This window comes from Manis pentadactyla, chromosome 3 (assembly GCF_030020395.1).
Source record: "Manis pentadactyla isolate mManPen7 chromosome 3, mManPen7.hap1, whole genome shotgun sequence".
Lineage (NCBI taxonomy): Eukaryota > Metazoa > Chordata > Mammalia > Pholidota > Manidae > Manis > Manis pentadactyla.
Genome location: NC_080021.1, coordinates 188,861,537 through 188,880,699, shown reverse-complemented (window position 1 = coordinate 188,880,699; position 19,163 = coordinate 188,861,537). Strand labels below are relative to the sequence as shown.

The following is a 19,163-nucleotide window of genomic DNA, read 5'->3' as shown; positions in this document are numbered from 1 at the left end:
CAGCTTGCTGCATGCAGACTTGCTCTGAATAAATGGGATTTTAGTGACTGACCTGCCACCTGGAAATAAAGTTGGGTATAATGCTTTCACCCCAAGAACGTTCTGTCAATTTCTTTGATCACAGTGAATCCATAGCAAACTTGCCTGGGGCTGAAACCCATTGGCAAGATGGGCCAACATCCAAAAGACAAACAACAACAAATGTTGGTGAGGATGTGGAGAAAGGGGAACCCTCCTACACTGCTGGTGGGAATGTCAGCTAGTTCAACCATGTGGAAAGCAGTATGGAGGTTCCTCAAAAAACTAAAAATAGAAATGCCATTTGACCCAGGAATTCCACTCCTAGGAATTTACCCTAAGAATGCAGGAGCCCAGTTTGAAAAATACATATGCACCCCTATGTTTATCACAGCACTATTTACAATAGCCAAGAAATGGAAGCCACCTAAGTGTCCATCAGTAGATGAATGGATAAAGAAGATGTGGTACATATACACAATGGAATACTATTCAGCCATAAGAAGAAAGCAAATCCTACCATTTGCAACAACATAGTTGGAGCTAGAGGGTATTATGCTCAGTGAAATAAGCCAGCAGAGAAAGACAAGTATGAAATGATTTCACTCATCTGTGGAGTATAAGAACAAAGAAAAAACTGAAGGAACAAAACAGCAGCAGACTTACAGAACCCAAGAATGGACTAACAGTTACCAAAGGGAAAGGAACTGGGGAGGATGGGTGGGAAGGGAGGGATAAGGGGGAAAAATGGGCATTACAATTAGCACACATAATGTGGGGGGTTCACAGGAAAGGTAGTATATACAGAGAAGACACGTAATGATTCTATAGCATCTTACTACGCTTATGGACAGTGACTGTAATGGGGTATGTGGTGGGGACTTGATGATGGGGGGAGTCTAGTAACCATAATGTTGTTCAAGTAATTGTACATTAATGATATCAAAATAAAAAAATAAAAATAAAAATAAATAAAGTTTACCATTAGTAACAGGCAGTACATTCACAATGCTGTGCAGCTGTTACCCTGTCTAGTCGCAGACCATTTGCATTACCCCCAGAATGAAGCCCCACATTCATCTAAGCAGCTCCTCCCCAAGTCCTCTCTCCCGCCAGCCCTTGGCAGCCACTTGTCTGCTTTTTGTCCCTGTGAGTTTGCTTATTCTGAGTGTTTCATATAAAAGGAATGCATGTTTTCAAGGTTCCTTCATGTTGTAGCATGTATCAGTACTTCCTTCCTTTTATAGCTGAATAATATTCCTTGTATGGATATATGGTATTTTGTTTATCCATTCATCATTTGATGGATATTTGGGCACTTTCAACCTTTTGGTTATTGTGAGTAGTGCTGCAATGAATACTTGCATGCAAGTTTTTGTTTGAACACCTGTTTTCAGTTCTTTTGGGTATATGCCCAGGAGTGGAATTGCTGACTCATATGGTAATTCTGTTTAATTTTTTGAAGACCAGTCAGACTGTTTTCTATAGCAGCATCATTTTTACATTTCCACCAGTAATGTATGAGGGTTCCAGTTTCTCCACATCCTCGCCAATTCTTGTTAGCTTTTTTCTGCCTTAATTCTTCTAGTCATCCTACTGCATATGAAGTGGTATCTCACTGTGCTTTTGATTTGCTTTTCCCTAGTGGCTAATGATGAATATCTTTTCATGTGCTTGTTGGCCATCTGTATATCTTCTTTAGAAAAATGTCGATTTAAGTCCTTTGCTCATTTAAAAATTGGGTTATTTGCCTTTTTATTATTTTTAAGAGTTCTTTAATATTCTGGATACTAGACATATGGACTGCATATATTTTCTCCCATTTTATGAGTTGTCTTTTCACTTTCCTTATAGTGAGTGTTCTTTGATGTACGAAAGTTTTAAATTTTGATTAAGTCCAACTTACCTAATTTTTTCTTCTGTTGTTTCTGCTATTGTTACATGGAATTTGAGATTTTTATCACCTGGTCAAGGTCACTGGATAAGGACAAAGAGGGATTGGAAGAGAAACAGAATAGGGATGGCTTAAAATCTCTATCTCTAGTTCACCAGAAGATCTGAGCTTTTACCTGCTTTATAAATATTCTCCAGTTTAAATATATATATATAAAGTCAATAGATTAGAACCACTAGGTTGTACTTCTCAAACTTTGACAGTTGAACACTAATGGGAAACCTCAGTGTGCCAGGTTGTTCTAAAAACTAGTCCTAAATGGTATATATAATAATTATAACTTAGTGTTCTTTCGCTTCAACTAAATTTTATTTGTAATAAAGCATACATTTTTGTAAAAGCATGCAATGTTTTGTTTGCTCCATTTGCCACACTTCTGGGGAAGTCAGGATTTAGTCCAAATCCAAACCCATGGTCTACCTGGTGGCAGCTCATCCACACTGAAGGACTATTCCATGAAAAAGATAGCCAGGCTCATGCATATCAGCCTTGGCACCAGGTGCTGCATTTGCTCTAAGTCACAGAGCAAATGAGAGTTTGAACCCAAGTGTTTTCATTTCAATTCTAAGGCTCTGTCCCCTAGGCTGTGTGTCCAAAGCGGTCAGATCAGTCATCTATTGGTCTCTCTTGATTGGCACTACTATTATTACTAGCTGCTATCATTTTTGGAAGCTTTCTATGTACCAGGCATTGTGCTGAAAGTCTCTACATTTAATCTTACCGACAACCCAGGAAGTTGTTCCGTAATAATCTTTATTTTACTACTGAAGAAACTGAACTCAAGTTAAATAGCCTGTTCAAGGTCACGCGGATGGTAAGTGTCAGTGCTAGGACTTAGCCCAGGTCTGACTCCCAAAGACCATATTCTGAACTACCAAGCGAAACTATTATTGCGAAGTCGACCAGATCCTAAGAAACGATCTCTGCACGGACCCTTCTCACAGGTTAAAGGTTAGGGAGTATTCGCGTCCCCTAGGTGTGCGCAGACACCGCCCGCCGCCCCTCTCTTCTGCCTCCGCCTCTTCAGATTGCGCAGGCGCGCTCCCACTCTGCGGCCGCTCGTGGAAGCTGGGGCGGAGGCGGTGGTGGCGTCGTGCTGGGGCCGGAGCACGCTTTGGCGCCTCAATGCGCGTGCGCGGGACTAGAGCCCAGTTTGCGGAGAAGGTTGGCGATGGCGGCGGCGGAAACTTCGCCCGAGCCGGCGGCTTCGGAATCGCTGGCGGAGCTGCCTGCCTCGGTGCGGGCGAGCATCGAGCGGAAGCGGCAGCGCGCGCTGATGCTGCGCCAGGCCCGGCTGGCGGCCCAGCCCTACCCGGCGATGGCGGCTGCAGCTACCGGAGGTTTGGGCCCTGACGGCGCCTGCCCCTTTCATCCCTTGGCCGGCCGCTGCCGCATCCCGGGTGGGGCATCGACTCCCCGCGCGTCTGCGCGCAGGCCCTCCCGCAGTCCGCGGAGGGAGCCCGCTCAGCAGGCCTCGTCGAAGCCGGCTGTCCCAGACCACAGCGTGAATCTGCCATAGAAGCCGGGCCCCCTGACTTCCAGCCCCGGGCTTTCCCTCCCGCACCTGCGGTCTTCAGCTGGGCGATGCAGCCGCCCTCACTGTCGGGAGGGGCCAGCCTATGCCTTCCCTTTGTTGTCCCGCAGCACTTTCATAGGTCCCTTGGGTGGCCCGTGTAAAAAGCTTTTAGACTTGTAACCCATTTCAGTAATAATCCTGCTCCTGTGCCCTCGTCCATCCATTCAACAAAGGGCGTTCGTATATCTTGTACCAGGAGTCGTAGGACGTGGTGCTGGCTACGTGCTGGGCGAGGGGCAAACACAGTAACTACTGCCTTCATGGGGCTAACAAGAGTAGCAGCTGTTGTATTTCAGTTTTCAGATTAACTAATTTGGTTCTAACAGTTAACCTCAAAAATAATTAGGACATTATTTAGTGTCAGGGTTTTGCCGAGGTGGTAACTGAGGACCAGCAAAGGAAAGGGGTTTGCTTAGGTTCATCCTAGCAAATGCACAGGCCAATCAAGACTAGGGTTAAGGTCATCTGGCATTGGGTCCAGGCGTTGTTCCTTGCCAGTAGCTGCCTCTGCTGTACTAGCTGTACTGTACTTCTCATTGCACTCCTGGTCATTCCAGTCATCTGCTACATTACTCATGAAAGTCATAATCTGGCATGTTCATCCATTTCTATCCATACAGGAGATATTCATGGATGCTTAACTGTCAGAATTACAGAAGTAAAAGCACTCAGTGTAATGGAGGGATATAAAGTGATGAGCAGGCAATATAGTATATAGCATGAGAATTGCTGTTAACAGTAGAGACGGGCTAATAACTCAATCCCTTTATTTAGCAGATGAAGAAATTGAGGCCAGAGAGAGTGACTTAAGATAATGCTAGATTTTTTTAAGTGAGTCATAACATACAAACATTAATATATAAAGTGCACTCATCTGAATCTTGTAAATAGTCTTGTAAACACCACAGTGATTAACAGACACTTCCAGCACTTTATGTTGCCCTAATGCCATATCCTACTCAACTTACAAGTAATTACTGCTCTGACCATTTGATTGGTATTATCTTCTTTTGAAGTTCATATTAATGAAATCATACAGTGTTTGGCTTCTTTTTCTCAACATAATATCTGAGGGAATCATCATGTTACATGTGTTGTTGCCTCTGTTGATCGCTCTTTTATATGTTGTATGGCATCCTCTATTATTATACTGCAGTTTTTCTATTTCCTTTTGGTAGATATTTGGGTTTTTTCCAGTTTGGGTTTATTGTGGGGAAAACCTTTGAGCATCCTTGTCTGTGTCTTTTGGTGGACGTATGCACTCATTTCTATTGTGCATATGCTTGGGGATGGCATTGTTGGGTCATAGGGGAGGCGTATGTTTAGCTTTACTAAGTCTTGTCCAACAGTGATTCCAGGTGACCCTTGAACAACATGGGTTTGAACTGTGTGGGTCATCTTACACGTGAATTTTTTCCAATAAATATATTGGAACATTTTTTGGAGAATACAGTTTGAAAAACTCACAGGTAAACTGCATAAGCCTAGAAATACTGAAAAAGTTAAAAAGTTTGTTATGTCACGAATGCATAAAATATATGCAGATACTAGTTTATTATTTACTATCATAAAATCAACAGTAGGCTGGTTCTTGGGGAGTCAAAAGTTAACAGATATTTGACTGTGTGTATGGGGTCAGCACCCCTAACTCTGCATCAGTTTAAAATCTGACCAGTGATGTGTGACGGTTCTGGTTTCTCCACACCCTTACCGTTTGGAATTGTCGGTCTTTTTCACTTTGGAGGTTCTGGTGGGAGTGTAGTGATATTTCATTATGTTTTAATTAGTATTTTTCCTGATGACTAATGATACCTTTTTCATGTGCTTACTAGCTCTATGGATATCCTCATTTGTGAAGTCTCTATCGAGGTCTTTTGCCTATTTTAAGTTGGGTAATCTGTCTCTTGCTGATTTACAGGATTCCACTACATATTTTGGATTTGAGTCCTTTGTCAGATAATACCTTTCACAAATAGCTTCTTCCACTTTGCGTCCTGTCTTTTCACTCTCATAATGGTGTCTTTTGATGAATAGAAGTTCTTAATTTTAATCAAGTCCAGTTTAAGAAATTTTTGGCTACCTCAAGTTCAGTTTTTCTGTTTTCTTTAGAAGCTTGTTTTTTTTTCACATTCAATACTATGATCCATTAAAATGTGTGTGTGTACTACATGAAGTAAGGTCAAATTTCATTTATTGAAAAAAATCATCTTTTCCTCACTGTTTTAAAGTGGTAACTTTGTCATAAATCCCAGCACCATTTACTAAAAATATTCTTTTCCTCTCAAAGATTATCAGTTCCATAGTTGCTTTGGAGCCTTTGCCATAAATTAAATAACCAAATATGTGTAGGTCTGTTTTAGGACTCTGTCTTATATTCCACTGATCTCTTTGTATCGGTACCACACTGTCTTAATTACTGAAGATTTATAGTTAATCTTTAAATCTAGTAGGGTTAATGATCAAATTTTGTTCTTTGAATTATCTTGGCTATTCTCGGTGCTTTGTAGTTACATATAAATGTTAAGAATCCAGTTGTCAGCTCTCAGCTCACCTCTCCAGCCTCCCATAACTGTCTGGGATCACACTGAATCTTTAGATAAATTTGGGGAGAATTGACATCTTTACAGTACTGAGGCTTCCAATCTGTACATGGTATATTTCATATTTATTTCAGTTGTTGATTTCTTAGTGGTGTTTTCAGTGGAGAGGTTTCATACATCTCTTTCTAGGTGTTATTTCATGATTCTAATTGTAGGTTTGTGTGGATATCTTATGTGTGTAAAATTATCATCTGTGATAAAGGCTTTTTATTTCTTTTCAACTTACATGCCTGTTTTGTTTTCTTGCCATATTGCACTAGCTGTACGTGTGTGCCTTCATTATGATGTTGAAAGAAGTAGTAGTAATGGACATCTTTGTCTTGTTTAGTAGATTTAAAGAAAGTTCATGTTTATGCACAGGGGGACATAGGGGCTTACCTAGTTAAATTGTTGACTCCTTTTACTTACTTTTTGTAGGTATGACTAATGTAAAAGCAGCTCCAAAGATAATTGACACAGGAGGAGGCTTTATTCTGGAAGAGGAAGATGAAGAACAGCGTACAATTGGAAAAGTTGTTCATCAGCCAGGTAAAGTGTATTTTCAGAAAATAGGTATCAAGGTGGTCATTTTGCGTAACTTAATTCTTTGCAAACTTATGTTAAATCATGCCACACTTACTTTAGTCAATGAGCAGGTTAGCTTTACAAGACTGATGAAGTCAGGCAGTTTTGCTAGTAGATTAAAAATTAAGCAGATTTGGCAATGTCTGATGAAACCTGTGGTTTGTGTTCTTAGGGTTGATGCTCTCTGTTTTTTTATAATAGGCAGAGACAACCAGTATATTGACTGATAGAACAAATACCTAACGCTATCTTGATAGGCTAAAAAATAAGGGGCTAGAATCTGAGAGATAAATTTAGGACATTCTTTTATTTATGTTTGGAGAAAAACAAGTGGTTTACAAAGTATAAAATAGGGAGACCTGGCATAAAAAGAAGCATGTAACTCCATTATCTAAGGTTAAAGTTTTGGTAAATCACTTATATGTACCCTCTGGATGAGGATACTTTCACACTCTTTGAAAAAGATAGTTTTATTTGATTGTAAGTTTCATGCCAGTAATGTAATACAACATTTTGTAAAACCTATTCCAGTTTAAAACCTATTCCAGTTTAAAACCTATTCCAGTTTTAGCTGCAGCTGTTCTATTCCATTTATGTCTAAACTGTAAAGTCTATACTTTCAATTAACAGGTCATGCAACAAATATTTATTGAGAGTCTACTGTAGTGCCTTGCCGCTTGACTAAGGTGTTCACTGGTGTGTGTCACTGCTGCTTTGCTATTCAGGCTTTGATATTAGGGCTGCTGCTTGCAAATGGAGCTCATAGTGAATTTGTGCAAATCAGAAACGGTTATCTGTTGACTTGCAAACTGGCCTCATACACAGAGGGCAAGGAGAGACTGAAGCAAGAGGTAGACCACTCCAGATGAGTAAGGGAACTTACGTGAGGCTTGTCTTGGGTGGCTGCAAAACGAGTAGATCTCTGTACCCACCTGTCAAATCTTTAAAGTTTATATAGAGGGCTTAACTGGGTTCAGTCACATATCCAGTCCACATGTACAATAACACATTACTCTCACTAGGCTGTATCCTAGGACCAGCTCCTGCTGTGAGAACCGGCTGCGCAGAATGTACATTCCAAGTGGACGGGGTGAGGAGCTCTGATTGTCTGTTCCTAGCTCGTGGGCCAGCCGGCGGTTTTGTCCTCTCATTTACCTCCTCCAACAGTGTCCCCTTTGGGAGGCAAATTAGAAAAAGGCCTTCTTTCTCTGGCTGATTTAGCCTGAGCCAAGGCACATGGTTTAACAAGAGGTCATGGATTGCGTCTTGGCCCGTTTTCTCTCTTGGCCAGATGCCTTTGCACAAGAAGCCTACTTGTAAAGCTTTATGTGGCTGAACTGTGTAGATAGAAGAAAGCAGAGAGAGTAATGAATATTTTCTATAACTTTTTCTTTGATTTTTAAAGAGTCTATTTCTTTAGCAGAGCTGAGAAAAATCAAAATAATTTATTTGGGTCATTAAGCTTTGCTGCCTGTAACACAAAACCTATCAAATGCCTTTAGAATCTAGAACAGTGGTTGGTTCACCAGAGTCCCCAGGAAGGCTTTGTGAGAGCCCCAGAGCCGCACCTGACTTAGGGTTGAGGTGGGGCCTGAGAGTTTGTGGCGGTGTCCTGGGGACCCTGAGGCAGCCTGCCCGGGGACTTTGCAAATCCCTGATCTAGATCATTAAACTCATTGTGTAGCGGAGGATTGTGTTGAATGCAGCCATGGGAGAGGATGGTGTGTAACAGTGAGGTCAGTCACTGTTCATATGGTTTTTTAAAAAACTACTTAAAAATCATGGTAAAACATAACATAAAATTTACCAGTTTAACCTTTTTCAGTGTATAGTTTAGTGGCATTAAGTACATTCCTGTTGTTGTGCAGCCATCACCACTATCCATGTCCAGATTGTTTTCATTACCCCAAACTGAAACTTTGTCCCATTAAACAATAACTTCCCAGCAGTTAACATTTTTATGTATTTTTTTGAGGCTGTTTTGAATATGTGAATGAGAATATAATATTTTTCTTTCATAAAAATGTTGAGAGCATTTCTCATTTCTTAAATATTCTTTGAGAACTTGTTTTTGTTGGCTGAATAATATTGCATTTTATAGTAATGTGATTTAAGATTATTTTTAACTTTATTCTAATAATTGCCGCAATGAATATATTTAGAGGTAAACTTTTGTTCAGATATGATTCATAGAAGTAGAGTAATTGACCCAAAAGTATGTATATTTCTGTTAGATTTACATTTTAAAAATTAACAGGGATGGAAAGAGAAAAATATCTAAAAACAACTAAATGGACCAATTTTTCCAAATGATATAATCACATTAAAGAAGGGGGAGGACAAAAAGAGCTAATTCAAATGATTTATGAACACAGTATTTGACAATATCATTCGTGTTAGGTGGGTGAGGTGAGGGGAAAAGCACAAAATTCCTGAACTCATTTTGTAGAATGACTTGAGTGATGCTTAATTCTGAAACTATTTTAGATGTATTATAGGCTCAAGCAGATTAATAAATATATTTTATGTTGTTGGGATCCAAGGTTCTCCTTGTGCAAGAAGGGCATGCAAATGTGGAATGGGAGAAGGCAAGAAAGAACCCTATGCGGTAGTATCAGTGTAAACTCATGATTCCTAAAATACATATATGGATATGAATGTGTAAGTGTACCTGTGAACTAACAAATTAATTCAGTAAAGTTGTAGAATACAAAATAATATACAGAAATATGATTTATTTCTATACACTAATAAACTATCAGAGAAATTAAGGAAAAAGTCCCATTAAAATTTCAGTAAAAAAAGTATAATACCTAGGAATTAGGTATTTAAGCAAGGAGGTGAAAGACCTCTACACAAAAAACCATAAGGCATTAAACAAACAAACAAACAAAAAAAAAAACTATAAGGCATTGAAGAAAGAAATTGAAGAAGTCACAAATAAATGGAAAGATACTCTGTGCTTATGGATTGGAAGAATTAATGTTGTTAAAATGTCCTCACTACCCAAAGCAGTCTACAGATTTAATTCAGTTCCTATCAAAATTCAAATGGCAGTTTTCACAGAAATAGAACAGAGAGTTCTACAATTCTTACAGAAACACGAAGGACCCCAGATAACCAAAGCAATCTTGAGAAAGATCAAAGCTGGAGATATCACGCTCCCTGATTTCAAATTATGTTACAAAGCTGTAGTCAAAATGGTATGGTTGGCATAAAAGCAGACTCATAGATCAATGGCTCAGAAGAGAAAGCCCAAAAATAAGCCAATGCATAAATGCATTACAACAATATACATTAATTTACTACAAAGGAGCCAAGAATATACTATGGGGAGAGGACTGTTTCTTCAATCAAATGGTTCTGGGAAAACTGGACCACTCTCTTATACCATACACAAACATTAATGCAAAATGAATTGAAGACTTGAATATAAGACCTAAAATCACAAAACTGGAAGAAAACATAGGTGATAAGCTTTTTGATGTTCGTCTCAGCAGTGGTTTTTTGGATTTGATACCAGAAGCAAAGGCAACCAAAGGAAAATTAAACAAGTGGGACCACACCAAACTAAAAAGCTTCTTCACAGCAAAGGAAGCCAACAACAAAATGAAAAGGCAGCCTACTGAATGGGAGAAAATGTTTGCAAGTCATATATCAGATAAAGGGTTAATATAAAAAATGTATAAAGAGTTGATACAACTCATAGCAAAAAAACCCAACCCAATTAAAAAATGAGCAGAGGATCTGAATACACATTCTCCAAAGAATACATAGAGATGGCCAACAGGCAAATGAAAAGATGCTCCACATCACTAATCAGGGAAATGCAAATCAAAACCACAATGAGATATTGCTTCATACTTGTTAGAATGGCTATTAAAAAGAAAAGAAATAAGAATATAGAGAAAAGGGAACCCTTGTGCACTGTTGGTGGGAATATAAAGTAATGCAGCCACTATGGAAAACTGGAGTTTCCTCAAAAAAATTAAAAATTTACCATATGATTCAGCAATTCCACATCTGGGTATTTATCCAAAGAAAATGAAAACAAGCTTAAGAAGATATATGCACCTCCATGTTCACTGCACATTATTTACAATAGCCAAGATATGGAAACAACCTAAGTGTCTTTGATGGATGAATGGATAAAGAAAGTGTGGTGTGTATATATACAATGGAATGTTTTTCAGCTGCAAAAAAGAAGGAAATGTTGCTATTTGCAACAATATGGATAGACCTCAGGGCATTAATTCTAAATGAAGTCAGGCAGATAAAGACAAATACCACATGATCTCACTTTACATGTGGAATCTAAAAACAGCAAAGCAAGCTCATGGATACAGAGAGCAGACAGGTGGTTGGAAGAGGTGTGGGGTAGTATGGGTGAAGGGGCTCAGAAGGCACAAACTTTCAATTATAAAATAAATCCTGGGGGTGTAATACATAGTATGGTGACTATGGTTAATAATACTGTGTTGCATATTTGAATGTTTCTAAGAGAAAAGATCTTAAAAGTTCTCACCACAAGAAGAAAAATTATAACTACATATGGTGATATGTTAACTAGACTGACTGACTGTGATCATTATGTGATCTACACTAATACTGAATTATGTTGTGTACATCTGAAACTAATGTTACATGTCAGTATACCTCAGTAAAGTCTGTGTGTATGTACACAAGTATGCATTTATTTCCCTGCTTTGTCCAAAAAAAGGTCCACTATGAAGCAAAGATAGCCTAGTAGTAATGAGCACATCTGGTGTCTAGATCTCGGACTCTGATACTATTGCTCACTAAAGGGAACCAGGGCCCTTCAGAGAAATAGCTGATGCCAGGATTGGGGCAGGATGGCTACATGATGAGCTTGGAACATCTTGTAATGCTAGAAAATAATGTTCAAAAACTGATAGAAGTGTGTTACAGGAACATAGGAGCCACCATGAAGGAGCTCCCACTGGCCAAATCTGAGGCAGTCTGAGTACCAAAGTAATTAAAAACACCAATGATATTTATTTTCTACTGCATTTTACCTTTGTTTTCCTTTGGCAGCCGTGAGAAGTCAGATCATCTCAATGAATATTTGCTAACTGTTTTCCTAACATAGGACACAGTATATCTTTTAAAGAGAAAAATCAAGATGAATGTTTTCCCTATGCAATTAACTCCCCTCTTTTCCGCCTTATTTTCTGTGTTTTGCAATAACCAACTTGCTCCTAGAAGTTTCTTTGGAAGCCAGTATACTCTGCCCTTGTCAGGTCAGATAAGGGACTAAGCTTAACACAGCGAGCAGGCCTTTCTTGTTAGTGGCTGGCTGAAAGGAAATGCATAGCTATATCAGCACTCACTCCTTTTATCATGTTCCCACGCCTTCTACTGCATTTTATCCACCCGTTCTAACCTTGGCCAAGGTCTTCTTTATCTACCTTCAAGGCTTACCTGGATTTTAGGCTCAACACTTAAATGACCCCCTAAACAACAAACATCTTACGGGAGACACAAATTCTGTGCTGTGATGGCTCTTTAAAATTCCTCTTCCCCTAGAACAAGGATAAGCCCTACCTGAAATGTCACTTTTTAATAAATAAATAATGGCTGCATTTATTAAGCAGTGTGGTGCAGACTGTTATCAGCACACCCAAATCTGTTCTTCCCTGCTCTTACAGTGAACAAGCTGTAACTAGGTACATGGCCATCCAGCTAGAAATTACATTTCTCAGCCTCTAACTCAGTTCTCCCCAGGGGAAAATGAGTGGCAGGGATGTGTACCTTTCCTTCTGGTCCTAAAGACCCTGGGCATGATGCCTTCATACTGTTTCCCTTCCCTCCAAGCCAGGGCACAGAGGGCCCGTGGCCCTGCTAATGCCTATGCCGGTGGGCTCTGTGATGCAGGGAGGATGGTAATCTGGGTCCCTGAATTTCTGTGGGGAGCATGACTGCCCTATAAGCCTGGATTGCTCACCTTGTCATATGACAAAAAATAAAGTTGTATCTCTCTTTAAAAAAACAGCAAACAACAACAATGAATTATATGCTACTGAGAAATTAAGAGTCCATGAGTTTATATAAATAGTAGATACATGAATAATGAGTGAATGAGGGAGAGTGTAGTCTCTTGCTTACAGTAGGCTGCCAGTTTCCAAATGGTAAATTTAAAGGAGTGATGGAGTTGAAAAATCATCATTATGTACATTTAAAATTTCCTATTATGAATATTTAAAATTAGGAAAATGTGTGCATATTTAATGGATTTTGATTAATAATGCTATGCAGTTTCTCTCCATTCTAATACATTCTGGTAATCAGTATTTTGAAGACACCACTTTGACTATATTTTTAGGTTTTCTTCTGTCTATTACTATGATCCTCTTATATATTATAAAGAAGAGTGATTTTTTGTTTTCTTAGAGTTTGAAGATTGGTGGGACTAAGACATGGTAGAATATAGACACTGACCTTGTGTCAGAAGTGGGTTGGGGAGGGTGGCGATGGGAATGTGTTGAACAAATCGGGAGTGAATGGCCACTCCCCTTTCTTCCCGCTGGGAGTTGGGGCAGTTCTCAGAGTTGGGGCGTGGCAGTAGCAATCAACTCAAAGACATACATGTAAAACTTTGAGACTTGCTGGGAGAACCAGTTCTAGGACTAAGAGTCTTAGGTAGGTATTTGAAGTCCTTAAAAATTTTAGCTTTATTCATTTGAGTAGTTTCTGCGCTGAGTGTTGACGATATATAGCTAAATACAATCTCTACCCTCAAGAAGTTTCCAATCTAGTGGCTGAGACAGATGAAGAGGAAACTATTTGTTCTACTGGTAGAGGGTGGAATACAGAGAGAAAGTTTCTTTGAAAGTGAATTTTGTATTGTCTTCTAGAGTTGCCTTGCTCTTTACAATTTTTTTTTCCTTCTTATGTTAGTACCTGTCTTTGTAGCAGCTTCTTCCTTCTGCTTCCTTCTTGGACTAATCTTTGTACTCTCAACAGTGCTGTGGTAGGCTGAAAAATGGCCTCCAAAGATGTCTACATTCTAATCACCCTGGAACCTGTGACTGTATTACCTTATGTAGCAAAAGGGACTTTGCAGGTATGATTAAGGCTGAAGACTGAGATGGGGAGGCTATTCTGTATCATCCAGGTGGGTCCAGTGTAATCACAGCGTCCTTAAAATAGAAGAGGGAGGCAGAAGAGAGTTGGGGAAATGTGGTTATAGAAGAAGCCAGGGTGATGTGAGAAGCTGCAGTTGCTGGTTTGAAGATGGAGTCATGAGTTAAGGAATACAGGCTGCCTTCAGGAGCTGGAAATAGCAAGGTCTTCGACTGTCCCCTCAAACCTCCAGAAGGGAACGCAGCCCTGCCAACACCTCGACTTTAGCTCACTGAGACCCATAAGAGACTTTGTAAACTACAGATCTTGTAAAAATTGTAAACTAAGTAAACTTGTAAACTAAAAACTTGCAAAAAAAAAAAAAACTTGTAAACTAAGATAAATTTGTTCCTTTAGCCACTAAATTTGTGATGCTTTTTTACAGCAGCAATATAAAACTAAGACAAATATCTTATACATGGTTTGTGTTCAGAAATACTCAAATTGATAGTTTCTTTTTCCTTTATTTTACTTTTTTCTCTTAAAATTTTTTAGATAAATGTAAGAGTACTTAAGGTTTTATTGCCTTTTACATAAATGTATTTGTACGTAAGTGTGTATAATGTCCATGCTGATAAACTAATAGAAGAAAATGTATTCTAGTCATAAAAAAGAAAACTTAAAGAATTAATCTTCCTTTCTTTAGGACCTGTTATGGAATTTGATTATGCAATATGTGAAGAATGTGGTAAAGAATTTATGGATTCTTATCTTATGAATCACTTTGATTTGGCAACTTGTGATAACTGCAGGTACTTATTTCAGATAATGCCCTCAATTGCCAAATTTTAATGTTTGCATGTTGGTTTAGGGCAAAACAATAATTAGATCCATTTGGATTTAGTTTTCTTAATAATTACGATTTTTGCTTTGGGAGTTTCCTAATATAAATTATATATGAAAGTATTTTTCTGTTATGATTTATACTGCTAATTAGACCATGAGAGTTGCAGGAAAAAGTGTTGTACATGTTCCTGTTGGCATGCGTGTCCCTAAGTTGCTGGGCTCTTTGAAAACTTAAGTTTTATTTAAAATAACTAACATGTAATGGACTTAATTTGTTTTCAGAGATGCTGATGACAAACACAAGCTTATAACTAAAACAGAAGCAAAACAAGAATACCTTCTGAAAGACTGTGATTTAGAAAAAAGAGAACCAGCTCTTAAATTTATTGTGAAGAAGAATCCTCATCATTCACAATGGGGTGATATGAAGCTCTACTTAAAATTACAGGTCTCTAATAAGTTCCGTTCAGTCATTTTAAGCCCTGGGTCAGGTGAAGTTTTAATGAACTAGTTATAACTAGTTTTTGCCTACAGAGTTGAAAAGATACTTTTCATTTTATTTTGTGTGTGAGTCACTGTGAAGACAATCAGAGAAACAGGACATCTTTTCTGTTTGTAATCTAATTCGGAATGTTTACTGAGGGTTTCATAGATTTAGATAGAGGTATTATTGGAGGTGTTTCTTATTGTTTAAAATCTTTTAAATTTCACGTATTTATGAAATTGCACTTGAGGTTAGATCCTTCTTTGGTACCTGTGGATTTAATAATTATAACTATAATATTTTACAACTCTGAATCACAACTAATTTAAATATGTGTTGTAGATTATGAAGAGGTCTCTTGAAGTTTGGGGTAGTCAGGAAGCATTAGACGAAGCAAAGGAAGTTCGACAGGAAAACCGAGAAAAAATGAAACAGAAGAAGTTTGATAAAAAAGTAAAAGGTAAATGGCTATGTATCATGAAGGGCTATGTTTTCCTGCTTTACAAAAGACTTTAGCTAAGTTCTTCCTGGTTAAAGATATGCCACCAGTAGACAGGAATGTGTTTTTTCATAGATTAAAGAAGAAAGATTTAAAGTTTGCCCTCAACCTACTGTGATGTACTTCAATTCTAGAAAGCATGTAAGCCATCATCTTAAGGTGAATCATGTTTTTATATAGGAGCACTGGTAGGATCAAGAATACATTTACCCATGACCAAGGATTTAGCATTCATTTCATCTTAAATATTACCTACAGGGTTATAAAAAACAATGATATCCACCAGCAAACTCTCTAATTGCTTAAAATGAAAAATCAAGCCTAAGTCTTAGTAGTCATTAATTTAGCAGCTAGAAGGTACTTTCTAATGCCCACTAGTATAATAATTTTTATTATGTATGAATATAAGGTCGAGTGATTTTTTATATATACAGTTAATAGAGAGTTGACATGGGAACCAGGCTTTCATGACTAAAAGTCTGCTTTGGTACACTGAGTCATCTGTCCATACATCTATCTATCCATGTGACTATCCATTCCTTTGTTCATCTACTTCTGTATTTATCCATCCATCCATATATGCATGTTTGCTAACTTTGTCCATCCATCCATTCATCCATCAATGCATCCAGTAATTACTAAGTGTCACCTGTGTTCCAGGCACTGTGCTAACGTAAATGCTGGAGTCACAGTCAGTCAGAAGAGAAAGACCAGTAAACTTACAATCATAATAGGGTGTGGTAAGTTCTGTGATAGTGATGAATATAGGGGGCTACAGGGGCACAAAGAACATTTTTTGCTATATTGCTGGTACCCTAAGACAAGTCTTAAAAGGTGGGCATGAGTATTCCTCAAATAGTAATTGTTGAGTCCCAGTCTGGAGTAAAGTATATATGAATAGCATGTGTTTTATGTGTATACAGTGTTTTACTAAATTGATCCATTTAAAATGAGTCTCTTAGTCATAATAAGTAATTTTGCTCATGTTTTTGGGAGTTAGAAGTTTTGGGGAGGGTGAATGAAGATGTTTTAAAAAGAAAAAAAAAATTGAATGTAAGCCTGCCTGTTTCTTATTGTGAAAGGACTTTTCTCTCCTTTTCATTACAAGAGTAATTCATGTGCAGTGCGGAAAAGTTAGAAAACTACAAAGAATTTTATCCATGATTCTGCTACCTAGAGACAATTATTAGCAACATTTTAATGACTCTTTTTTCCAGTTCTTTTCTATACATAGGCTTTTTAATAATATTTTTTATAAAAATGGACATTTATGAAGTTTATCAAAAGTTTATCAAGACTTACATACATCTTCATATAAATTAGAGTTACTTAAGATACCATTCCTGAGTGAGCGGGTCAGCACCTTTTTATGGCTTTGGGGAGAGGCTCCCTGTGTAAGAGCATTTCATCGAAGAATCTTACTGAATGGGCCACTGCTGTACCACAGTCCCGCAGTACTCAGAACTCCATGCGAAGACCAAATGAGAGGATTTGGGAAGACTTCTTTTGAGTTTGGTCCTTTTCTTTAACCTTTTCGGTGTTCTATCCCAGCCATTCCCTTCCTCCAACCTCAAGGAGGGCCTTGAAAGATAAAGTAACAAAAGGCATCTTAAGGGCTATGAAAGAGGAGGGCATATTCAGAGACCATGTATGAGCCTGGGGTTTCATTTACCGCAGCTGCCTGAATCACCTCAATGCTTCCCTCTCTGCTTCCTCCTTAAACTACTTCCAGATGGTATTTTGGTGCAGACTATAGTATTTGGATAAAGGAATTAGGAACATGTACCTTGCAAAGCGATGAAATATTTTAAGGAAGGAGGATGATAGTTAGGTAGATACTGTTTATGCTTTGGTCAAGATGTCCTCTAATGACTAAATTCTGATAATTTAACTAAAAATAAAAGATTATGACATCTGTTTCATTATGCTTTTCTCTTTACAAATTCTGTTAAGATAATCATAGATTAAATATTAGTGTGATTAGAACAGTTCAAGATTTACAATTTTCATTTTTTTTTTAAAGAAATAGAAATACAAATATAATTGGCTGTTTTTCTCACTATAGTAAATTGCTACTATTAATCACCAGATAAACTTCTGTAGGTTTTTGTCATCCCTGAAGAGTTCGAATTTGCCCTAGATTTTTTCTTCGACCTCTTAAGACTGGTTTCTTTAATTCAGTTCATTTGTTGTTTGAAGTATGTCTTCTGAGGAAATTTTCCAAGTGGCTACATAAGTAGCATATTTTCAAAGTTCCTGCAAATCTAAGAATGTTTTCCTATTTCTTTTGTATATGAAAACCTGAGTTTTCTCTGAGTTGTATAAATATTACTCCATTTTTCTTGTGTTTAATGTGCAGAGGTCAATGCAATACTTTCTTTAATTGCAGCTTCTTGTTGATTTACTTTAGAGGTTGGTGGATATGTTCGTATCCTGACTAGGCCACAAAGGGCTGAGAGTGGAGTAGATACTGTAGAGATTAGAAACAAGGAGTTTACTCTGCAGTTTGCTCAGAAGGCTCAGCACAGAAAGGAATAAAAGCAAGTCTGAAAGTTTTTTAGTTGAAAAGAAATTGGAACCTGGTTTCTCTTGGTCTTCTGATTTTGATCCACAAATAAGCTGACACAAAGTTTACTTCTTTATAGAAAGCTAAGAGGTTACATTTACCTGCTTTAGAATATGACCTACTTTAGCAGTTTAAGAAAGAATTCATCTTATTACAGAAGGAAATTAAATAAGGCATATATTAATATAGACAAAGTGTGGAAGAGGAAAATTTTGTCAGCAAATTGACATTGTTATAGATGTCTTAGATCCAAGAAGGCAAAAGTAGAAATGGCATCACTGCTGCCCAGCGTACTTCAAAAAATGCAGGATGTGTTCCCCTTGACACTGGTTAGGAACTTTCAATTGGTGCAGATACACAAAATGATTTGGTTTGCATGCCTCCTTTCCACAACTAAGGTGTGGAGATAAGACTTTAAAGTTATACTCAGCTTTCTCTAACTTCATACTGGTAGAGATTAACTTTTCATAAAAAGGGAAAATTAATCTTCCTTGTTTATTACCATGTACATTTCCCCAAACAAAGATGAGTAAGAAAATCCCACTTTGGGGCTCCTAAGTTTGTGGACCTTTTATATCCAGGGCCTGTGGCTATATCTATGACTGCTTTTGGGCTTCTCTCAGGAGAGTTTGAAGGACATAATTCCCAGTTACTCTGCTTTAGTTTATGCAGGACTAAATAAGATCAAAACTTATGTTATTTTGTCATTTCCTTATGATATTTTTCTCTAATTAACAAGGAGCACCTTCTGTCAAAGCTTCCTGCTCTCCCATCAAGTAGTTAGAAATATTTGGTCTCCCTTAGTGAGTTCTAAGTTCACCTCAGAGGCAGCATTAGGCTTCTTTGAATACAGGTTGCCTCTTTTGCAAAATACAAGTTTTAAAGTGGTATAAAATTTTTCACAAACAAAGATTTAAGGGAAAACTTCAGGTGAAAAGTATAAACAGTCTGAAGACATCAATAGCAAGACTGG

At 38.0% G+C, this 19,163-nt stretch overlaps 1 protein-coding gene across 2 annotated transcripts in view; it reads left to right on the top strand.

Annotated features, from left to right (window-relative positions):
• Positions 1 to 3,026: 3,026 nt before the first annotated feature.
• Positions 3,027 to 19,163, top strand: part of XPA (XPA, DNA damage recognition and repair factor) — a 29,207-nt gene continuing 13,070 nt past the window's right edge. Inside the window, exons 1-5 of one of the 2 annotated variants that reach the window (XM_036888555.2) lie at positions 3,027 to 3,312; positions 6,566 to 6,676; positions 14,502 to 14,607; positions 14,924 to 15,089; positions 15,468 to 15,585. In XM_036888555.2, coding sequence (XP_036744450.1) covers positions 3,144 to 3,312; positions 6,566 to 6,676; positions 14,502 to 14,607; positions 14,924 to 15,089; positions 15,468 to 15,585 — 670 coding nt within the window. In that variant the 5' untranslated portion in view covers positions 3,027 to 3,143. The remainder of the gene's footprint in view (positions 3,313 to 6,565; positions 6,677 to 14,501; positions 14,608 to 14,923; positions 15,090 to 15,467; positions 15,586 to 19,163) is intronic. The other variant, XM_036888554.2, reaches the window with a different exon arrangement.